At 44.4% G+C, this 23,983-nt stretch overlaps 1 protein-coding gene across 4 annotated transcripts; it reads right to left on the bottom strand.

Annotated features, from left to right (window-relative positions):
• Positions 1-41: 41 nt before the first annotated feature.
• Positions 42-16,355, bottom strand: STRC (stereocilin). Of its 4 annotated transcripts, XM_072624765.1 has the most exons (29): positions 16,242-16,355; positions 15,126-15,908; positions 15,009-15,033; positions 13,204-14,458; positions 11,761-11,823; positions 11,477-11,587; positions 11,122-11,288; positions 10,415-10,601; positions 10,002-10,117; positions 8,789-8,921; positions 8,217-8,399; positions 7,844-7,882; positions 7,544-7,711; positions 7,326-7,391; positions 6,721-6,846; positions 6,375-6,433; positions 5,816-5,939; positions 5,578-5,690; positions 4,180-4,315; positions 3,594-3,790; positions 3,308-3,398; positions 2,925-3,081; positions 2,281-2,450; positions 1,934-2,089; positions 1,386-1,528; positions 1,060-1,208; positions 750-847; positions 498-645; positions 42-273 (listed from the first exon to the last, which is right to left on the bottom strand). In XM_072624765.1, exons 1-29 carry the CDS (start codon positions 16,300-16,302, stop codon positions 185-187), a joined length of 5,313 nt encoding a protein of 1,770 aa, XP_072480866.1. In that variant the 5' UTR covers positions 16,303-16,355; the 3' UTR covers positions 42-184. The 4 variants fall into 4 exon arrangements, with proteins under 4 accessions (XP_072480866.1, XP_072480864.1, XP_072480865.1 ...); XM_072624763.1 differs by lacking the exon at positions 16,242-16,355 and having other exon boundaries at positions 3,594-3,691; positions 7,544-7,882; positions 15,126-15,820; XM_072624764.1 differs by lacking the exons at positions 7,544-7,711; positions 16,242-16,355 and having other exon boundaries at positions 15,126-15,819.
• Between the last annotated feature and the right edge of the window lie 7,628 nt (positions 16,356-23,983).

Below are 23,983 nucleotides of genomic sequence, written 5' to 3'. Positions count from 1 at the left end.
CTTGGGGGCCAGGCCATGCTAAACTTCAAATAGATGGGAAGTAGCAGCATTTTCCTTTTATGGCCATTGTTGTATATTACAAAAGTAAATAGCAATTAGGCACACTTCCATTTATACTTTGCTAATTGTGACCATAGGCCCTTCTTCCATCAGCTTCCCTTCTTGGCTGCCCAGACCCTCAGCTTCAAGGTAAGCAGCCAGTTAGGAAAATAATCAGTGCTGGGGTCCAGAAAGAAACTGTTTGTTCCTGGAGAACCCAAGCTGCGTTACGCCCTGCAGAGGGATAGGAAAAAAAAAAAAAGGATTGATTTCTACTTCTCAGGGATCTACTTGGAATCCAGCTCCTCCGTCTATGGACCCCTTCACCCCAGGTACTACCTAGACTAGTAATATAAAGGGCAAAATACCATATATCACAGAAGAATAGGGGTCAGATCCTGGGAGTTAAGAACAGGCTGTGGAGATGGAGAATTTAAATTGTGAAACTGGTCACTCACCCAGCTGTTCTAGGATCTCCTTTCCCTCATGCTGAGCCCAGATGACTGCCTGACGCTGCTCAGGGCTCAAGAAGGCCATTTGCTCAGGGGTGATAGCCAGAGCCTGAGCACTGGTGAAACCGGAAAGCTGGACAGGGCTGAATACCACCTGGGAATGTTCAATGAATCCACATTATTCTCCCTCCATCCCAACTCTTCCATGCACACTTTAGGCTATACTTTTCTGTATCCAATCCCACTGTGGGTACTCACAGCAAACTTGGGTGCTGGCATAACAGCAATGGCTAATGGAGTGAGGCCTCTGATCTGTCCCCGAAGCAGTGCTGAGAGCGCCAGGTCTGGGAGTCCAGCTAGAGATCCAATTAGAGTGAGGTACTTAGGCCCTACCATGGACTGTGCCCATTAATCCTCTATCCACAGCCTCCCCCCAGATCTTTCACCTAGACCCTTTCCTCCATTTCTTCAGCTCTAAAATTCCATCAGTCCCTTAGAAATTACCCTCCCCTACCACTCAAACCAGAGATGCTTTGCCCATTCCTTATACCCTCTCCTGCCTTCCTACCTGCAAGTGAGCCAACTTCAGTAAAGATCTCAGGTCCCCAATTACTAGCTAGTCCAAAGCCTCCGGGCAACACAAGCAGGTGAGCCAGAGCCTCTAGCTGTTCCTCAGAGCACTGGAGAGTCAAGGACCCCAGGAAGAGAACAGCCTTGCTGTGGACAATTGAAAACAGGGCTTGATCATAAGGCAGAAAGGAGATACTTTGACAAGCAAAACTTAGCTTCTGAACTGGGATTTTCTCTCTTTGCTCACACTTTCCTAGGGACTCCCTTTTAATGACCTTTGCCAATGAACCCACCCTTCCCCTCCTTGTCCACACCACAAAGGACCTGAACTCCCGATTGTTGATATGCTGTATCTCATCTGGCCGAAGGCCACAGATTGCATGACCAAGGGCAGTGAGGTGAATAAAATCCAGGTTCCTCACATGTCGGCCACTCTGACGTAAGAAGCTGGAGACAATGACTCGGAGCTGGAGGGTACAGGTGACATGGGAAGGTGTCATGGTCATAGAAGTTTAACATTGAATAGATCCTTAAAAAATTATTCAGTTTTAAGAAGATAGGTAGGTGCCATATAAGTGAGATCCCTTTCAACTCAGATGCTCAGTACTGTTATTGAAGGCACAGGGCCTAAAGGGAAGACTTAGTCTCCAGGATTGAAGTCTGGGGACATATAAGAAGTTGAAGGGAATATAAGGAGTAGTCAAAGGAGCCCCTCTAGCACAGAACATGGCATCACAGTGTTACAAAGGACAATGGGGGAGTTCGAAAGAGAAGATGTAGGGTAGTTGGGAAACAAAAATCCCAAAGAAAAGACCTAAGAGCTTGAACACACCCAGGGGTCCGAGACCCTTGAGTCCCTGGGAAGTAGTCACCTGATTTTTTCTCCAGCCTTCCAACTGTCCCAAGGCTCCTAGTACTGCCCAGTCAACCAGAGTCAATTCTTGGAGCTCACGCTCTCCTATTCCTATTAATAGCCGACCCAGCTGGAGGATCTGCTCAGGACGAAGTCCTTGAAGAGGACCCCACAACTAGGAGGAAGGGAGTTTGAAATTCAGGTTTCCTCTAGGGGTACATAGCAAGTTCTATTCCTTTTGTCCACCTGCTCAAGAAGGGGTTCTGTCTGGCCCTTTTCCCTCCTCATTCTCAAACATCCTTGTATTCACATTCCTATACTGATCACCCCTATTAGCTTCTATATATCCCCAGCCCTCGGCTTGACCTCTTTTGCCTTGTTCATTGCTGCTCGTAATTCTTCAGGCCCAAGACTAGGGTCTTTTGCAAACAAGCCCAGGCAGTCCTTGAAATCAGAGAGCCCCATTTCTGCAATCTGTGCTGCTGACCAAGCTGCTGGGAATGTCCCCCGAATATCTGCACAGGTGGGTACAGGATCTGAGGGACAAAGGAGGGTCAGAGAGAGAGAAAATGAAGAACTAAAAGCCTAGCCCTGTGGGGCTCCTCTGAAAGCAATAACCCTTACATTTTTTTATGAGTGAAGGAGAGCATCACAGTCTGCCATTTTGATAGCAGCCATATCTGGGTCAGAGGCAAAGATGCAATGAGACATTGGGGAGAGGGAAGGTGGAGCAGAAGGCATTGGGGAGAGGGGAGATGTGGTGAAAGGCTAAGCTAAGATAGTCCAGGGAACAGCACAAAGGTTATGGAGTGTTATGGAATCATGACATGTTGAGAGCTGGAGAGTTCTTTAAATCTCCTATTTACAAGTAAAGCCTGAGTCCCTCAAAGATGAAGTTAATTGGTCCAAGTCAAAGCAAGTTAGTGGTTAGAATTAGAACTTTTCTCTGCTCCTTGTATATCCTTTTTATTGTACCATATGGGAAGTCTAAGAAGTTGTGGGACTCTCACCTGGCTCATCTTCAGCTTCTGCCTGGACAACCCCAGTCACCAGTGCTGCTTTTCTGAGGCCTAGCTCTGGAACTCCACACAGCTGGCCAGCCCTGCTCTGCTCCCAGCTCTGTTGTCTCTCTAGAAGTCTCTCCAGGGTCTCTGGCCCCAAGGCCTCCTGGTCACAAAAGTTGGAAGACATGGAGGCAGCCAAAGCCAGATGTCTCAGTTCTGACTTCTAAAGCCTTTGCTCCCTCTATGACTCTCCTCATACATGCTGAATGCCTCTCTCCTTTTTCTCCCCTCCCTGTTTCTTCATGCCCTACTAAGTTATGGATCAATTACCCACGTTTTGGTGAATGAAATTCCATGCCCTCCCCACCTGCTCCCCCTCCCCATCTCACCCTGGGCAGTAGAAGAATGGCCTGAGAGGATAAAGTCAACACCAGGCGTCCAGCCTGCTCCACTTCATCTCGGCTCCAAAGTTCTGGCCGCCTGGGGAATTTGTGGTGGTCAGTGCCAGCAGAAGAGGGGATTTAGATCAAGAGAAAACCCAAAAACCTGGGGGAAGGAAAACTGGAAACTAGGGGTTGAGAAGCAGTATTATAAGTAAGGAGTTAGAAGTTGGGTAGTTAGGACTCAAGTTCACTGAGCAGAGAAAGGGAGTTCTGGACTCCTGAAGGTCCATACCCAAATGCAGACTCATGCAACAGCAAGGATCCCAACCCTGTGGCAAATGGTTCTCCCAGGCAGAAGTTCTGCAGCCGATTGAGGTGGGCCAGCAGAGTCTGTGGAAGGATTCGGCCCACACTCTCTGTCCCCAGGGATCCAACCAGAGGGCCCAATGCCTCCAACACTTCCCCTGAGAGTGGGACGTCCTGTGGAGCCTAAGGGAAGCAGCAAATCCAAGGCACTTTGACCTCTGTCTCAGAATACCACAATTACTGACCAATGTTCCAAAACCTCTGGCCTTCCCTGACCCTGTGATTCTGTGATTCTCCATTTCACTCTGGCCCTCAAAATATCCTTGAACAATGAAACCAGCTGAGAAAGGGTAGACTTGGGAGGCTGAGAGTTGTTTCCTTAGATTCTTTAGCATCTGCACTCTGGAAGGATAAATCTGGGGGCAAGTGAGATGCAGGATTTGTGGGTAGGTCTAGGAAATAGTCTAGAAAAGGTCTAATGCCTAAGGGATCTGAGATCCTGAAGGATAAGGAAAACTCAGGTGGTTCAGGGGGACAACACCTTTTAAGGTCTAGGAGGGGAAGGCTCTTACCAGACTGCGTAGTGCTCTCTCTGCCAGGGCCTCTCGTCTGATCGGGGGCAGCACCAGGAATTGTTCAGGGTCTCCTCGTACTAGCTCCAGTACCAAGAGAATTGAATCATTGGACAGCCTATCAATCAGCTGGACTCTACAAGAGATGAATATCAGTAGTACCCTGATAACTAAGTCCAGTCAGAAAGTGACACCAGAGAACCCCATAGTCCCAAGACAGCAAAGTGTCTTTGAAAAGGCAGTGACATCAGACAGGCCACAACCACAGCATGATACCAGCAAAACCCCTTATCCCTACTCTTGAACAGGAAGTAAAATTAAATATTCCTGATTTTATTTCCCAAGATTGTGCTTGAAGTGCAAAGAGAATGGAAGTGGGATCATTTCAGGTTCCTCTAAAAGGAAATGGTATAGAGACATCCCTGCAGTTCAATCCACTTGATACTGGCTCCAAAAGATTGTGACATAATAGAATGTATCAAAAAGGAAGCAACAATAATAGAACTATCATTTTTATAACACTTTGCCAATTTCAAGGTGCTTCCATGTCCATTACCTAATTTGACCTTGATGACAATACTCTGAAGTAAGCAAAACAAAAATTAATAGCTCCATTTTACAAATTACAAAACTGGAGCCCAGAGAGGTTATCCAAAGTCATAGCACAAGGGGAAAGACAAAGCTAGGAACCAGGTCTTCCAACATTTCTCCCATTCTACTAAGAAATTAGAGGAGGGAGGAGGGCACAGTTGCTCAGATAGGAAGTGACATAATAGAACCCACACATCCTTGCATGAAAATGACTTTGGAAGTAGTCCTATTTCCCTGATATACAAAGTAACATCATCAAAGAGAACCAGAGATGACAACTTTGAAATTGGGCCAGACAATATAGTTATAGTGGAGAGACTGCAGTCTCTGGAGAATCTGGAGAAAGGTTCAGGAATATGATGTTAGAATTTACTTTTTATCGCTGCTTCATTCCTAGAGAAGCCCTGAGATCATCCTCCCTCACTTCCCCAAAATTTCCAGCAATGTACGTCAGATACATGTTGCAGTGGAAGCAAAGCATGGAGACAAACAAAGGCAATGTACTCCTTTACTCCTCCCATGCCTAGGGTGCATTTTTGGGTTGCCAACCAATAGAAGTAGTCATTTTAACCAGAATCCTTACCTGTTGATCCAGAAGTAATCTGAGTGACCCAAACCAATCCAATTCAACCCAACCTTGTCCAACAAGCACTTATTAAACACTATCAAAGGCTCTATGATCCAAAGCAGGAAATAACCACTTTTGACAGCATCTCCTAATGACAAAATTCCCATCTACCCCACAATAGGCCTCCTGGAACTTGGAGCTATAATCCTCATCCCATGACTTTGGATCCCAGTACCTACGGTAATTGGAAGAGTAGTTCCTGCTGCAGACCATTCAGGTCTGGTCCCAGGCCTCCTAGCTCCAGTTCCGACATTTCCATCCTCCTCTGTAGTTCCTCCCAAATACAGGCCCTCTGTGGAAGGGAAGGAAGTGTTTTCAGGAGCCTAGATTGAAAATCTGATACCAACGTTGCTCTTTCCTTTTCTTAGTGTCTGATATCACTGTTTTCCCAATAATTTATGTGGTAAAGTCTCTCACCAGGCTCCCTCGAACCCCACCAGGCAGCTGGTAGAGCAAGACCACCACTTTAAGGAAATCTGTTTGCCAGCTGAACTGCTGCAGCCACTCACAGGTCATGCCTCCTGCCAGGGTGCCCAGAGACCTGAGGGAAAAAACTTGGGCGAAGCAATTAAGACAGACAACAGCCTGTCACCTGATCCCTCCCACCCACCCCCAGCTTGACACCTATAATGCTGTCAAAATTGTGTGTGTGTGTATGTGTGCATATGTGTATAAATGTACGTCCACTATCTTTGCCAAGAAAATTCCAAATGAGGTCATGAAGAATTGGACATGACTGAAAAAACTCAACAACAACATAAACGTGTAGATATATGTTTGTAAGGAGAAGTCATCTGTCAGTCTTAGATGATCGTGGCTAGAGTCCCTAGAGACATCTTGAGTAGACCAGACATGAGAGATCCCTACCTCTCTTTAGCACTGCAAGGGTCAGGGTGGAACAAAAGGAGGAATGCTGTCTCAACAGGGGCAGAGGGAACACAAGAGAAACTTCCTGTTTCTGACATAAGACACTCACTGCAAGTTTCTTAGGGTCAGTTTGGTGGTCGCTGACATCTTCTTCCAGAGAAACTGAGCCTGCAAAAGAAGTGAAACCAAAGGGGCCTCCGTCTATAAAGGCACTGACCAAAGACTTGTTACCCAGAGTCCATTTCATCTACCTCCCTAACGGCCAGAACCATGTCTAACTCCCACCTTCCCAAAGTCCCTACCTCTTCCCACATACTATCTCCCCAGGGAAAGGGAAATGAAGAAATGGAGAAAGGGAGGGGTGAAGAGCCAGTGTGGGAGGGCTTATAAACATCAAGTTAGATTGGGCATTGAAGTGAGAGAGAGAGAAGAAAGTGCCAAGCAGGGAGTGTTACCTGCTGTTCAGACCAGGGTAGCTCCCGATAGGGACTGAGATTGGCCAGAAGAACTGGGGTGTCCAATTGTAGCATCTTTAGAGGCAGCAAGGGAAGTAAACATGCTGGCCAGATAAGAGAGCCTGGCTGGTAGGGTTGGGGCAGAATTGAGAGGGGTAATGTTTAGCCCTTAGAAAAGAAAAAGGAACCATGGCAGTTGGGGGAAAGGGATGAGGAGGAGCCACAGTATGGTCCTTTGGGGCAGGGGTGAGGATAGAAATATTTCCCTACCATTTCAGGATTTCTCATTGTCAGGCCATTCCACTCCATTCTGTAGCTCATAAGATAGACCTTGGAAGTACTTAGGTTCCTACACAACCAGGTGCTCAGACATATGAGGTAACTCATGAGACACACCTGGACCATACTTCTTGAATCTGAACCAGCTCCAGGATTCTGGAACCCCTCCCAAGGGAGCAATAAAATCTATTGCAGGTTAGGGCAGGGAGTAGAACAGGTCTGACTTCTTGGAGACCATTGGAGGAGGGAAAGTCTCCCCAGTCAGACAAATGAAACTGTCCTGAGACCTATGGAGCTAGAGTAGAGTGAGAAAACTTCAGACATACCTGGTCAGCAGGACACACAGTTGGATCTGCACCAATTGGTCCTGTGATTTGAACTCCATCTTTCACCTGAATAAAAATTGCTGGTGCTGTTTTTGTATCTCTATCATTTTGGGGTACCATGTTTACAAGAAGGGCAGAGGACAGAGCTAGATGCATCTGCTACCCTCTCAATCATTAGTTTTATTTATTTCCACTACTCATTCCATCTACTTACATACCCGAAAAGACTGCAACAATGCTGCTTTTTGAGCTGATGAAAGCCTGGACAGTGTGGACGACAAGCAGGGACAGGCTGCAGCCAAGACCTCTGTGGGAATGACTCTGAGGGACTGTGGGTTAAGACCCGGAAAGAGGGGACGGAGAGCACAGAGCTCTTCCACTGACAGCTGAGGAGAAACCAGTACAGGAGGCCTGAGGAAGAGGCAAAAGCTCAAGGGCTGGGTGTGGTGAGTGTGGCAGTGGGGAAGGGGGTCAGTGATCTGCCAGGGAAACATTTGCAGAGAGGATCTGCCACTTACATCTTCTTGTGGGAGGAGGCGTTCGAGTAATAGGGTAGCCTAAAGTGAGGAAGAAGAATAAGAATGAAGAACCAGCTCAGCCCCCAGCCCATAAAGCAAGGGCTCTTAATGTATGTGAACTTTTTTAAAAAAATATTTTGATATTTGTATTTTAGTATAATTGTGTATTTTAAAAACATTATTCTGAGGAGTCCATAGACTTTACCAGATGGTTCATGTCACACAAAAGAACCTCTCTCCTGAAACCTCCTGGTCTTACTGTTAGACTCCCCCTACTCAGTGCTCTTTAGCTCTGTCATGGTGCCAATAGGGGAAGATTTCTTTGAGAAGTAGGAGCAAAGAAGGCTTCCTAGGGGATCAGAGATGCTCTGACCTGGCCAAGTGTGAGGTCAGTTCTTTGCAAGGCAGGGAGAATAGTTCTGAGTTGAGACTCTGATAGCTCCTCCAGGAAGCTGAGTTCAAGCTGAGAGAAGAGGGGGCCCCAGGCCTGCAGCTCCTGGGGACTCAACTCTGCCCCCCCAGTTGAACGAAGCACCCGTAGCAGCTCATGTGCCACCTGCAAAACATAAGGATTGGAAGCAGGAAATGGGAGACAGACACCTGACTGCCAGCCTCTTAACTTTATCTTCAATCATTCAGGAGTGTTTAGGCCCTGGCCTGGGACAAAAATGTGGAGGGGTTAAAGAGAAGGAAGAAGAGGAGGGACAGGAATGGTGTGGGCCAAGGTGGGATGAAATGGTGCTGGAGGAAGTGGAAGTATCAGAAACCAGAGGAAAGACAGAGCTAGGAAGAGGTAATAACAGAGGGCCGTACATGGTGACAGGAAGGCTGGAAAGGACCTTACACCACTCCACAAAGTCCTGGTTGAGTCAGATGATTAATAATTGTCTACATGGGTACAGCAAGGGAGCCCTGGAACTAGGGTTCTTCCATCAAGGGGCTTACCCGTCCTTCAGGGCTGAGGGTTCCATTGGCCACACATTGAAGCAGTCCTCGCTCTACTGATCCCATGGGGTCACTCAAGGGCACAAGACTCTGAAGTTCCTCAGTACTCAGGAAGCAGGCAAGGGACCCCAGCCTGAGAAATCATAGAGCCAATTTCTATGTGGGTACTAACATGGGCATGAAGGGAGGAATCTTATAGCCACTAAGCAGGGCACTATGTCATTGTATATACAGAACATGCAGGTAGTCTGTAGTACCAAGCCTGGCCTTGTAAAGGCATCACTTTAACTTTATGCTACTTGAGGATATCATGTCCTCCCTTCTCTCTTCCTCCTCAGATTCCGACAATTTCATTTTAGCCCTTTCTTGCTCCACTGCCTCTGCCAATGGCTAGTCCTGTTTTTCCTTTTCTGGAAATTAAGTCTTTTATTAAAAACTTAACATTGTATTCATCCTTAGTTGCCGAAGAAGACCATGCCATCAGAGAAATGATGACATGACTTGCACTTGACATTGTTTTGAGTGAGGGAGGGCTGTGCAGGTCACCAGCCTCACTTTCTCCTCCTGAGCCATCTGGATCCAGTGACCAGATATTCATCAGGGTGACTGGAGATGACCCAGAATTCAGGAAACTTAACATGAAGCATCAGTACAAGTAACTAAACTTGCTTAGTACCTATTTACATTTAAATCAATTAATGTCAGCACCGAAAGTATCCTAACATCTTTTCATTCTCTCCCTCTAAATTCCCATAAGGATTTTTTCTCCATTCATCCTCATTCACTTTTCCTCTTATGATCTCAGCTGGAGTCTTCTTCTTCACTTTTCATTATTTCATAAAGCTCTTTCTAGATTTTAAAAATTCCTTATACTTGTCAATCTCTATGAATTATGATAGTTCATCATATTATATCATTACTACATCTGATCAAACCACTTCCCTGTGGTTGTAAGGTTGTTTTCAGTTTTTGTGGGGTTTTTTTTAATTACATGTAATGCCGCTCTGAAAATCTTTAAACAAATCTTTCTATTTATTTTTGGATAACACTTTCACGGGATATTCCTAACAATTGAATTATTAGATTGAAGGCTGTGCTTATTTGTGTATCTTTTACTGTGTTTTGCCAGACTCCTCTCCAAAAAGGTTTTAAAAATTTGAAATTTCAGATAGTACTGTCCATTTCTAGCTCCCTTAACTCCACAACCACTCACCTTAACACTTGTTCTTCACCATCTGGGACACTCTGATTCACCAAACTGCGTAGTACATGCCGGGCCTGTCCTGGTCCTAGCCCTGCTGCTGGCCAACTGTCCTCCAGAGCCTGAATCTAAAATGGAGAGATTTGAGTCATTGGTCAAGTGGGTCTTGTTGGGAATTACTGTAGGGGTCACAGTTGGGCCCAAACTTCTCCCAACATGCTACCAGAAAGCCTTCTTTCCACCTAAAGGTCATGACTCTTGGGGAGGGAGGGAAAAAGGAAAGAGAGAATATAGACCTAACTAATCCTGACCACTAGTTCCCATCTCATTCAACAGAGGAAGGGCAGGGACAGAAACCAGTCAAGGTTAAGGATCAAAGTCAAGAGAAGAAACCTTTTCACATTCATAGGAAGAATTGTCAGTACCTGGTGGGGACTAAGTTGCAGGAAGTGTTCCAAAGGGAGGTGGGGCAGCAAGGGCAATGCAGCCCACAGCAGCTCCTGAGACCAGGCGGGCACTTCCCCAAACAGCTCAGGTGCCAGCAGCAGCTGTGCCAAGGCTTCCTTTTGCTCAGGTTTCATGACTGGACTACGATCACGGATGATGGCCAGCCTTGGAGAGGGAGAGGAGTATCACCTTCTAGCGCTGTTCCAGACCCCTAGTTTTGATGTCAGTACTCAACTGAGTGAGGCCACCCAGGATTTATCTTGGCATGTTTGGTCACGTGGTATAGTGAAAAGTGTGCTGGATTAGCAGTCAAGGATCTTGTGTTCCAGTTTTGGCTCTACTGCTTGCTACCTGTATGACCATGGGCAAATTACTACCTCTCTCGATCTCGTTTCCTCATTTGTAAAGGGAGGGGGTTGGATTTAATGGCCTCCAAAGTCTCTTCCAGCTCTAAATCTATGATCCTGCGAATGAATGGTAGGCTGAGACTTCAGAATTGGTGGGAAGCAAGTAGAGAAGTGGGTAAGACCATGGTGAGAAGCAAGGGGAGAAGGATGACAATAGGGAATGAATATGGAGTTGATTCTGGATGATGGGATAGGGCTAGGTCTAGAGCAAGGGTGGTGGTGGGGAAATAGGAAGGGCCAGGGAAGAGGACAGCCTGTGGCAAAAACAAGTATCTCACACGCTCTCATTGGCCAGCAGGGAAGGTGGGAAGCGAAGCAGATCATTTACTGCCAGGAAGGGGATGAGTGGTGACAGATCAATAAAGAGCTGAGGTGTGAGTTGAGGGAAACGCTGGAGCAAGAGAGTGGTCAGTCGGCCCAGGGCTTGCTCCTCTGATGGGGGTACCTGACAGAAGCATAATAATGATTAATGACTTCATCCTGACCATGTTCTTCCTTCCACTGACTAAGCCCCTCCCAAGTTATCCATGCATCTTCCTACACAGGGATCTCTAATCCAAAGCATCCCTTGCTTCTGTTTTCTAACTCTCCCTTGTGTCTCAGTCTGGACCAGTGACCCCCTTGGCTTCCCACCTTCAGCTGGGCCCATGAGTGATGGATGAGTGCCAAGAAACCCTGGGCTGCCTCACTCTCTGCTGATAACACCAACTGCTGGAGATTCTCTGGGGGCATGCGCAGGTACTCCTGGAGGATGGCAGAGGGAGGAGACCGTAGCAAGGTAAGAAAAATGGTTGGTGATATTGTGGTGGGCATACTCTCAGAGCCTTGAAAGAACCTGAGGGTCCAATGGCTTGTGAAATACAAGTCTAATGGGCCACAGTCTCCCACCCCTGCTCTGCCCCTCCCTGGACCACTACCTGAACAAGGATCTGTAGGACCCAAGCACTCTTCTCTCTCTGGAGCAATTCCCACAGTAATGGCTGCCATTGGGAGAAAGAACACATCAAGAAGGCAACCCTCCTCACCAATCAGCCCCATAGATTCCCCAGGTATTCTACCTACTTTGGAACTGGCCTTAGTCTCATACTACTTCATGTTATTATTGATAATTGTTTGTAGGTGTGAGCTGTCTCCTCAACGACTCTGTTAGATGGTAAACTCCTTATGGATAGGGACCGTATTTATTCCTGGATCCCCTTGATCAATGAACATAATACTGACTAAATGCACGTGACAATACATATTTTAATTTAGTTGAGTGCTGTCAACCAAAGCACCTCCACTTGCTGTCATCAGGGATTTAATAAGTAGGGTGACCTAAATCACAACATTTTGAAACTGAGGGGATTTTTAATATCATCTAGTATAATATCTTCTATAATCTTATCTATATTTATTCTATATCATACATAGATATAGCTATATATTATCTATATCTTATTATATAATTTTATAAATGAGAAAACTGGGGTGAATAAAGGGGCATGCCCAAGGTCAGAAAGATAATTATTGGCAAAGTTGGGCCTAGAATAAAAGTTTCTTGGCTAATTCTAGCCATTCAACCTTGAAGTTGAATTCATTCATTCATTCATTTAATGTCTTGTTAAATGCTCAGGATGTGAAAAGCATGGCACTAGACTCTGTAAATGACATGATAAATAAGATATAGTCCTTGTACTCAGGACTATATATATATACATACATATAGTTAGGACACAAAAATACAATGAGATAAATACATAAGATAAAAATAAAGGGCTATAAATGTTCACTGATCAGGTTGATCAATTCTGGCTTGGTAATAAGGAAGGCTTTATGGAAAAAATGGCATTGGAGTTATCATTTCCTAATTCTTGGATGTCCAGAAGCCATTTAGGAGAGTACATAAACCTATGATTTCTCTGAAATAAGGAGCTTCCTGGTAAGGAAATTCCCTTTACTAACGGAGGTATGTAGCTACTCTGTAAATTACAGTCTTAGAAAATTATCTAGAACACTAAGAGTGAAAGTTGTGAGTGTGAGAAGGTGAGAATTGCCTAGAATGCTGAAATGCTTTGCCTGCAGTCACACAACCAGTATGTGTCACAGGTGCATGTCCAGGTTTTTTTTGGTTTAAAGACCAGAAATCATTAAACTTTTAGATATTCTCACTTCAAACACCACCCTAGCTCCACAGACCTTTCTAGCCTCCAATCCCGTCCACCTTCTACCTCAAAGACCAAACCCATCTCTCCACCCTGCCTTATGAAAGAAGAAAAGTATATGGTGGAAGTGGGGGGAAAGAGGTAGCAGTGGCAAAAAGAAGCTTCTTTCAGTCCCCCAACAGTCCCCCAACTCCTCTGACAAGCCAGGGTACTCACACTGTAGCAAGCTAGTAGCTCCCTCTTGCCAGGATCTGGAATAGGACCATCAGGGGGGCCAGGACCAGGTGGAGCCAGCCTGTGCTCCTGCTTCAGGTATTCACCCACTGACCGTAGCATGCTACTCCGGCCCCAGGGGTTGAAGGAGTCCCAGAAGGAGCAGTTGTCAGGAAGACTGGAGAGTAGCAGAGCCTGGCCCAGCAGCCTCTGGACCTCTATACCCCCAGTCCCTGGACCCAAGAGGAATGCCAGGAGGCGAAGAAAATAGTGTAGGCGGGTAGGGTGGGAGAGGGAAGGCACTGCAGCCTGACATCGGGGCAGCTGGGACAGCATGCCAAGCAGGAAGGGACCTGGAGCCAGGCAGAGAGGAGAGGGCCCCAGAGGAGGCAGTGGGGGCAGCAGAGGACCAAGCAATCCTTCCAGGAAGCAGGTATTATTACCTCCACGGCTAATTCTACACTGTCCCTCCAGCCAGGGCCAGAAGGGCACGAGGGAGTCATATAGAGTGTCATTGACACATACCATCTCCAGGAAACTGCCCCCATTTGGGCAACGCTCCCCACAGGGCCCAACATGACAGGGTGGGAATGCACTTGCGTCAGGGGTTGGACCCTGGCACACATGATGTACCCATGCCTGGTTCTGTGGGGGCACCGCCTCTAGGCCCTCTTCCACACACATTCGCTCCACCCACAATGTCTCATTCTCCAGGAAACAACCCCAGAAGAGCTCTGGGGTGAGGGGAATGGGAGGTAGGCCTTCTGGGCAACTGGTGGGTGGGGGGAGAAGGCTGGCACAGAGACGCCTCACCAGGCCTCTGTTGGGTCTGGGCAGTGATATCAGGGAGAAATTACTGCAGATGACCTCCAGGAACTGTTCCGGGTACTGATCATGGCATGCCTGCAACCAAAACTGGGCGCTCACCTCTAGAGAGGTCACGTACCATGCAGCTGTCTCACAGGTCACAGCCATGCTGGAAGGAGGGCGGGGAGTGGAGGGTTTGGCATGCTGACAATACAGGTGGATGGAGAAATTGGAGATACTGAAGGGTAAGTCAGAGTCTGATTCGTTGTAGCAGATTGTATCCATGGAAAAGGCTCGAGGCTCTCGAGAGTTGCTTCGGGCTGAATGCTGGGAGGCTCGGGGCAGGGGTACCCCGGTGCTCAAGCAGTGTAGGAGGGCAGGGGGTGGGGGTGGCATCCCAGATAGGAATCCTAGTGCCTGGGCATCCCAGGATACATTGTGTAGTACACCCCTGCGTACAAAAGGAGGATGTAAGACAGGATCAGTTAGTTCAGAGCCTTTCATTCACAGGGTTCTTCTAACCTTGTGTCCAGAGTCATGCATTGGGATGGGAATGAGGGGAGGTAAATATGGACTTTGCCACAAGCTAAGTCGTCTGGGAGTCTAGGTATTACTGAGAATAGTACATAGGAGGCAGGCAGATGGGGATGGGGTATAGTACTAAAAAAAATTCTACCTCAACCAGAAGAAAATTGAGGCACAGCCCTCTCTGCATCCTTCCTGCCCACCAAAGCCAAGTTCTAGATAACCCAAAGACTAGACTGCCCAGGGAAGCACTCATATGAAGCAATCAGCCTAGCAACAGATGATGTCATCAAGTCTTTGAAGTCGGGGTGGTGGTTGCGGAGGGGGCAATCTAGCTTAGCCCTCCTTTCTCCTTTGGCTAGTCCCAGTGCTATACCATCCCTCTTCATCATAGCCCTCAAGACCTGACTCCCTCATTTTGTCTCCCTCAACTGGCACGGTTCAATCTCTCTCAGATCTGGTCTACGGTTACTCACCATAGAAGCAGCTGTCTCAAATTACCTAGGATGGAAAAAGAAAAGGAGATGACCCCACCACAACCCAACCCCTCTCTTCCCACTACTGACAATTTCTTACCCACAGACACTACTTACCCCCCATGCACTGCCCGCTGGCATCAAGTTCTGGTTGCCCCAGCATGGCAAACACCTCATCCTTCAGGGAATGGGTAACACGCAGAAGCCCTCCCTGGAAGGCAGCATAGAGGGGAGCCCCCACTGTACGAAGTAGACCCACCCAAAGGAGTCCTTCAGCACCTGGTTCTTCAGATGGTGTTATCAGGCCCAGGAGGCCCTGCATAAGTCGGGGTGGTGGCTCCCCCCAGCCAGGGTCTGTGAAGTTGGTGTCAGCCACAGGAATCATCTGCAACAATGCCTGCCAACGAGTGCCTTCCAGCAACAGTAGAAGTGAAGGTAACCAATCAGCAGCCAGATCACAATCAGGGGGTCCATCTCGAGTACAAGGGGGCCGAGGAGGCACTGTGGACTCCTCAGGAAGCAGGACATTCAGAAGCAGCTCCACCAGCCCACTTAGGGTGCCTGCCTGGTGCCCCAGAAAGTCCCGAGGTGTCTGCTCATGTCCTAACAGTGCCAGGGTGTCCCCTAGTAGCTTAATCAGGGGTTCCCAGTCCCGGCTGCCCCTCAAAGTCACCAGGAAATCATGAAGCCGTAGTGCAGGGGGTCTTAGGGTTGGGGGTTCCTCTCCCCCCATATCTCTAGGTTCTAAGCCTTCCAGGGTAGAAGAAATATTGTCTAAGAAGGCAGAGAACTGTGAACGACTGAAGAAACTTGGTGGGACCACATCCAGGGCCCCTAAAAATGACCCCAAGAGAGAAATTACAGGATCCGAGTCGTGGGACTCCACAGGGGCCAAGGTCACTGTGGAGGAAGAAGTCAGAGGTTACTGTGGCAGAAATGATGGGAGCCCAAGTTTGGGTCCAGGTCCAGATGTCCCTATTCTCTCTGCTCAGAAAAGTGGGGAAGTTATACTCTATCACTGGCCCATGGGCAGGGCTGGTTCAACTTCTGATCCTTCATATTCTCCCGCTGATTGGCTCCTCTCTCCCTTAGCCCTGGTCTATCTGCTTCTCTCCCCTTTCACCTTCAACCCTTGGATTCAATTCAACAAACATGTATTAAGTTCCATGCATAGTCCCTCCCCACAGACTTTCCCCATCCACTCTCCACCCTGTCCTCTAGCCCCTCCCTCACCTGCACGGGGAAGTAGCAGCAGCAGCAGTAGGAACAGCAAGGACCAGAGGCTCAGAGCCATGCTTCAAGATGAGCATTAAGATGTTGGGAGGCAAATACTGGGCAGATGCTTTTCCTAGGAGGAGCTGAATGGGGGCAGGACACAGTAGCCATGGACTCCAGCTATCAACACTACCCAGGCCTGCAGGAAAGAAGATCTGTAACCTAACAGATGGGTAACCTAACATGGTGTCGTCACCTGAGCCTCTCTGATCACCTGATCCTACGGTCATAAGGAAAGGTGGGAAAGGGGAGGTAGTCAGAGTGATAGGGAAGACAAGAAGATCTTAGGAAGGGGCTAGAGATATAGTTGGAGGGAGAGGATCAGAGAGATAAAAGGTAAGCAAGGGAGAGAGGGAGGTAGTCATGCAGAAGAGAAATAGCATAGTGAGAGGTAGGTAGTCAAGGGATAATGAGCTGCAGAACTAGAGGTGGGAATCCTACTGGAAAGTAAGTGAGTGAGATGAATAGAAGCTTAGATACTTTAGGGAAAGAAAGGAGCTGGGGTGTGAAGGAGCCACAGGAGGTAGGAGAGAGGGAGCCAGGGAGTGGGGGTCAGAAAAATGGGCTTATGAGAGAAAGAGATGTGCATCCAGAAAATATTAACAGGGAACATCTTAATCAATCAATCAATAAACTTTTATTAAGTGCCTGGCACTCTGCTGGGCAATGGAGATACAAAAAGAGGCAAAAGACAGTCTCGACCATCAAGGAACTTATGATCTAATGGGGAAACAACATACAAATAAATATGTACAAAGGAATCTATGTATAGAATAAAGAAAAAGTTGAGAATGGGGTATTCCAGGAAGTTAGGAACAACATGGCAAAAGCCCAAACAGTACTGACCAAGAAATGTGCAGGGTATTGTGAGAGGATCTGGGGGGCTACCCTTCCACCTCTCTGTGCCTCTGACTCACAGTCAGGACTAGAAGCAGATAGGCAGTCACTTAGGGTCCAACAAGGTGAAAGGAGGGGACTGGAAAAGGGAGGTATATTAGTGCATAGTAGGTGCTTTAAAAATTCATATTGAATGATCAAAAGCATATTTCTTAAAATGACTGCAGACTGAATGGATACTGTGCCCAGATATCTCTGAATTGATCTTTCTGGCAGCTGCCATTGTTGAATAGTTCTAACACAGCCTCTATGCCCACACATCATAGGATTGACCACCTGGGCTGGCACAAACTAACGTGAGACGTTGCAGGAGTTAGAAATGCCAAGGTGAAAGCACAGAGAAGAAAGAAGATGGAAATGACTAGGGCAGGGGGAGATAGTAGGTGGGGGAGAGTAGGAGAAGGAAGGAGGTATTGAATTTTTTTTAAGAAGGTGGGGGAACAGCTAGGTAGTGCTGTGGATGGAGCACCTGCCCTGAAATCAGGAGGAACTGAGTTCAAATCCAAACTCAGACACTTAAGAGCTGTGTGATCCTAGGCAAGTCACTTAACCCCTATTTCCATTCCACCCCAAAAAAGAAGATGGAAGTGGTGATGCCACTATATCACTATCTGATATGTCTCTACAGAAGGGATACCATTTGACTTACATCTCATCCCATGGGAATGTTGTTATTGTTACTGATATTTTCCCATTCCTGTCAATGATAGACTTGATAGGTCTGTGCTTGTGGCCAATCAATGAAACTTGCCTACAACTGGTAATGTCAACTCAAAGCTCTAATATAGTCACAAAGCACCCAAGAGCTGTGGCTGCTGGATTTTGCAGAACTCATCATCTAGTGGCTAGCCTGGGAATCAAGAAAGAGCTCCTTTAGTAGTCATCTTTGAGAAGTCTTCCCATAATTAACCCTGCCCCAAAGACTGAAAGCAAAACTCACTAGGACTCGAGGTCCTATTATTAAGTGCTATCACTTAATAGGATCAGCAGCTCAAGGGGTGGTAGTTTAGGATGGTTAATGTTTGCTGCATTTGAGACTATTTGTCATTTGATGCTTTTTCTTAAATTTTATTTTTTTCAGTTAGCAAATATCTGCCCTCTCCCTTCTCCTGTCCCATTCTTTATCGTTCAAATTGAAAATGAAAGTGAAAATAAATCTTGTTATTAACACATATAATAAAGCAAAACAAATTTCCTTGTTGGCCATATCTAAAATGAAAAATATGTAAACATACAGGTATGAATATACACATGCGTGCACATACGAACACAAACAAATATATGTGTGTAAAGAGAGCTCTGAGCTTGAATTCAGGATGACTTGATTTCACTTTTTGGGCTCAAATACTTACTAGTTGTGTGATCCTGGGCAAGACACTTAACCTCTGCCTCAGTATCCTCAACTGTAAAATGGGTATAATAATCAAACTTATTTCTCATGGTTTTTGTGAAGATCAAAAGGGATATTTGCAAAACACTTAGCACAGTGCTGTGAGAAACCAAGGAAGGAATTCTGTTTCCACAGGATTAGTACTACTCTCAGCTTTGCAGGAGTGATAGCAGGAGTGATAATAGGATGTAAATCAGAGGTGACTGATTCTGCTTAGAGCTGTGACCTAGCAGAACCAGTGTTCTGATCAAGTAAAAAGGTCAGAAACTTGTATGCATACTTAATGTTCTTAATATTTAATATTATAATATAATATAGATAATATTTAATATTATCCAACACCTCCCTAGGGTGGAGTAAGCTAATTTAAATGCACATTCTATACATGACAAGGAAGGGGGAATATATCAAGAAAGAGAATATGAAATAGGCAGTTCGGGAAGTTGCATCTAGCCAATGGGGAACGATGGGGGAAATTTGAGTCAGGAACAGGAAATATATAGCCTTGAATTAGCCTTAGCAATTGTGCTCCTTTAGGGAGCTACCCATTCACAGGGAATATAAAATAAATGTAAAATAAAATGAGAGCTTTCCTGGTTTCAACAATGAGTATTGTGCTTTCTAGAGCAAGCATGCTTCTCACAGTGCATTGCACATAGTGGGTACTTAATAGACACTTGCTTCTTTCTTTCCTTTCTTCCTTCTTTACTTCCTTTCTTCATTACAATGCAAGTAGTTATTATATTTGTTCATGTACATTTTTACAGGTCTCTTAACTCCTGTGCTTGAACTTCAACATTTCTGCTTAGTTCTCATCTTTTCATGAGGAATATTTGTTGTTGTTCAGTAATTTCAGTCATAGCTGACTCTTTGTGACCATGTTTAGGGTTTCCTTGGCAAAGATACTGAAGTGATTTGCCATTTCCTTTTCTGGCTCATTTTATAGATGAGGAAACTGAGGCAAACAGAGTGAAGTGATGTGTCCAGGGTCACACAGCTAGTAATTGTCTGAGGCCAGATTTGAAGTCAGGAAGATGAATCTTCCTAACTTCAGGGCTGGTCCTTTGTGTACTATGGCCCACCTAGCTGCCCCACAAATACTTGGAAGTCCTCTATGTCAGTAAAAATCCCTTGTTTCCCCTATATGATAATACTATTTTTCTGAGTAAGCTATTCTTGACTGTAAACCTATATCCTTTACCTTCTGTGATATATTCTAAGCTCTCCATTCCTTTAGAATGATGACTACTAAATTTCAGATTGCTTACAGTATTTTTTCTTTGCCTTGGAAGACTGTATTTTGACTCTAATGTTTCTGAGAATTTTTATTTCTGAGTTTCAGGAGGTAGCTGGAGGATACTTCCTATCTCTACTTTGCCCTCTGGTTCTAAGAGGCCAGTTTTCTAAGATTTCTTGAAATATGATACGTAGACTCTTTTTGGGTTTGCTAGTTTGTTTTTTCTTTTCTTCTTTTTAGTCTTGGTTTTCAGGCAGTCCAATGATTCTTAATTTTTTTCTTCTCAATATGCTTTCTGAGTCAGTTGTTTTGACTGTGAGAAACTTTATATTTCCTTCTGTGTTTTCCAGTCTTTCGACTTAGATGATGAGGCAACAATTTCTTATTGTCTCATAGAGTCTTTGGCACGGTGTATAGAGCATTGAGCCTGGAGACAGGAAGAACTCATTTCAAATCTGTGACCTGAGGCAAGATACTTAACCTCTGCTTGCCTAAGCTTCTTGGGCTGCAAAATGTAGCAAAAAGTAGCATCTACTTCACTTGGTTATTGCAAGGATAAAATGAAATTATATTCATAAAGAGCTTAGAATAATGCCTGTCATACAGTAGGTGCTATATAAATGCTAGCTATTGTTGCTGTTATTTGACCCATTCTAATTTTCAGGAAATTTATTGCTTGGACAAAGTTTTGTACCTCTTGTGGCATTTTAATTCCCTTTCAAATTCTTTCTTTCATAGTTATCATTTCTTTTCCAATTTTTCCTCTGGTGTTCTCATTTTATTTTTCCCCCATTTAACAGTATTTTCTTTTTTCCAATTACATGTAAATATGGTTTTCAGCATTCACTTTTATAATATTTTGAGTTTCAAATTTTTTCTCTCCCTTCCCCAGGGTGGCAAGAAATCTGATATAGGATTTCATTATATTTATAAAGACATTTTAAACTCTTTTTAAACTCTTGCTTCATCTCAATTCTAATTGAATATGTGCCCAAGCTATGTTTTTATTTGAGACTTTGCTTGTAGATGTTTTGGAGCCATTCTTTTCTTCTGGGTTTGTGTTTTGAATGCTCCTATCAATAGCTTTTTAGAGTGGAATTTTTTTTTTGTTTCCTCCAGTCTACTTCCTAACTTTGGACTTGATGTTAAGGCCAACCTTGGTTGTTTGGGGAGTGGCCCAATCTCTCCCCCCACTCAAAGAACAGTCTCATCATTCTCTGATCCTTACCCCCATGGGGTAATCTGAGACTAGACACAGGGACCTTGATGCTGTTGCTTTTTATAGGATAAAGGATCTCAGAGCCAAACCCCACAAAGAACAGGGTCAAAGTACTATTGCTCTGACTGCAGTAGGAGGACAACAAACAAAGCAGACAAGAATTATGCAAAGCTCCAACATCGCCTCTTCTAGAGTATACGGAGTCCTGTTGCTATTGGTTGTTTGTCCTTGGTTCTCAAAGAGGACCATGACATCATGAAGGTGATGCCATGACATGCAAGTGAATTGGATTTAAGTGAGGGAGGGCTGTGCTAAGTCACCAGCCTCACTTTCTTCTCCAGAGCTATCTGGGTCCAGTGGCCAGATACACATCAGGATGAGTGAAGACACCTAGTTCCAAACCGGACAGTAAGGCTGAAAGAATGAGTGAACAATATCAACAATAAGTAAAGGGTTGTTGTGATGCCAGGAATGCCCAAGTCACAAAGCCAAAAGAGGAGAATAACTCCAAAATACCCACCAGCAAAGTCTCTAAGAAATATACAGCTTGACCACAAAATCAATTCGAATTCCTAGAAAAAAATGTTCTAAGGTTTTTTGTTAAAGAGTTTTAAATGATATTAAAAATGAAATGAGAGGGATAGGGGAAAGAATTGGAAAAGAAATGAAAAGTATGGAGGAGAGACTTGAAAAGAGAATTAACATCTTAGCACAAGGTATAAGACCTTACCCAAAAAACAGATTCACCAAAAATTACAATGGATCAAAAAGAAGGTAATGACTACATGAGAGAACAAGAAATATTAAAGCAAAGTCAAAAGACTGAAAAAGTAGAAGAAAATGTAAGGTATTTCATATTATTTAAAAAATGACCTGGAAAACAGATCAAAGAGAGATTATGTAAGAATCACTGAACTACCTGAAAGCCATAAGCAAAAAAAGAGCCTGAATATCACATTTCAAGAAATCATAAAAGAAAAGTGCAGAGAACACATTAAAACAAGAAAACAAAGTAAAAGCAGAATGAATTCATCAATCACCTCCCAAAAGAAACCCCAGTATTCCTAGGAATATCATAGTCAAAATCCAGAGCTTCCAGAACAAAGGAAAAACTACCTCAAGTGATCATAAAGAAAGAATTCAAGTACTGAGGAATCAGTTAATATCATATATGATTTAACAATTACAACATAAAGGAACAAAGAGCATGTAATTCAAATTCCAAAAGGTAAATGATATAGACCTACAACCAAAAATAACTTACATAGAAAAATTGAATATAATTATACAGGGGGAGAAATGGACTTTCAATAAAAAAGACTTCCAAGTATTCCTGATGGAAAGACTAGAGCTGAATAGAAACTTTGAAATACAAATGTGGGAGTCAAGAGAAACATTGAAAAGTTAACAACAATAATAATAATAACAGTAACAATAGTTAACATTCATATAATGCTTTAAGATTTGCAAAGCCCTTTACAAATCTCTCATTTAATACAACAGTCCTGAGAAGGATTCAGAGCATTATGTTATTTGTATGTATGTGAAGAAAAAACAATAAAATATATAAACATTTAGCTGATTTGATTTAAAAGACAGAGAAAAAACAAGTTTCCCAAAGGAGAATTCATGTTAAATGAAGAATAGACGATCTTAACAGAAGTATTTTGACCAACTTGCCAATAAAACCAACAGCTTAAATGAAATAATGTACTTCTTTCAGGAAGCAATCAGTGGATTCTTTCTGTCTTTACTTTGCTTTCTGATCCTAAAAGATCACTTATGATTTCTTGAAATACAGTATCTAGGCTTCTTTGTTTTTCAATCATAGTTTTCAGGGAGTCTAGTGATTCTTAAATAACCTCACTGTGGCCGTTTTCTTCTTTTTCAATCTTTTAATTTTGTTCTATTTCTCACTGTCTTGTACAGTCCTAATTTCTGTTTGATTCATTCTAGTTTTATGGATTCTATTTCTTGAATAAAGTTTACCACTTTCTTTTCTAAGCTGCTTATTTTCTTCCAGTTCTTTCCCCCAAAGCTTTTATTTCATTTTTACCTCTGCTTCATTTCTTCTAGTTATTCATTCAAGTGCTTAGGGAAGATCCTTTGAATCTCTGTTTACAATTAAACTTCCACTTTTTGAGAGATTTAGATCTGCAATAATTTAAAAAAATTACTGGTTGATGTCTTCTTTGATTTACTTATCTCTCCAGCATTAGTTTCTGAAATGGCACTTTGTGTGAGAATTGAGCTCTATATACCTTGATGTGCTTTGAGGAAAGTGGTAGGTTCTGCTTAATCTTGCCTTGGATCTTCTAACTCTTAGGATTAGATCCCCTTGGATCAGAGTGATGAATCTTCAAGGTACCCTCCAGAGTCTTAAGACCAGGACCCTTGGCCCTTAGCTGTCCTGGTCTGAGCACTGTGGTACTTCGTTGGTTGCTACTTCTACTGTCACTCCTGATCCCTGGGCCTTCCAAGACACCCACCTTGGGACTTTTTCAGGGGAATTTCCCCTCTTGCGTTAGAAACAAAGCCTTATAGGCTTTGTATATCCTGTCTGGGATCATGTTATGAAGATGCTGAAACTTGTTTTGCTGGGTTGGGAAAGGGACTTTCCTATTGTCCATATTGGTTGACTTTTTGTATAGTTTTGGGATGGAAAAAAATTTCAAGAAATAGTTTCTTGGTCATTATTTGGTCTGGTGTGAACTTTAAGGTTAAGTTTTAGTAGACATAGTTTAGCTGGGTGGTTTGTCTCCCACTAAGGAAGCCATCTTGGCTGGAAGTCTAAAAATGCTTCTGTCACTTTTTTAGAGAAGGACAATTCTGCTCCCTACAGCACAGAGACACTTGTTTTGTGGTAAGTCAGATGCGTTACATTAAAGTTTCAAAGCCTTCAGTGAACATAGGGGACACACTTTTCAAGTCAGGTGTATATGGGATAGGCAGATTGA

The sequence above is a fragment of the Notamacropus eugenii genome, chromosome 7 (assembly GCF_028372415.1).
Source record: "Notamacropus eugenii isolate mMacEug1 chromosome 7, mMacEug1.pri_v2, whole genome shotgun sequence".
Classification (NCBI taxonomy): Eukaryota; Metazoa; Chordata; class Mammalia; order Diprotodontia; family Macropodidae; genus Notamacropus; species Notamacropus eugenii.
Note: the sequence above shows the minus strand (reverse complement) of the source record. Positions and strands in the feature narration are given on the sequence as shown.

Coding starts and splice junctions, on each gene's coding strand:
- STRC (XM_072624765.1), bottom strand. CDS start 16,302: ATGGCTCTGAGCCTCTGGTCCTTGCTGTTCCTACTGCTGCTGCTGCTA. Junction 6,434..6,720: donor TACCCTGGTCTGAACAGCAG/GTAACACTCCCT, acceptor CTTCTTTTGCAG/GCTCAGTTTCTCTGGAAGAA. Junction 3,399..3,593: donor TTGCATGAGTCTGCATTTGG/GTATGGACCTTC, acceptor CAAATTCCCCAG/GCGGCCAGAACTTTGGAGCC.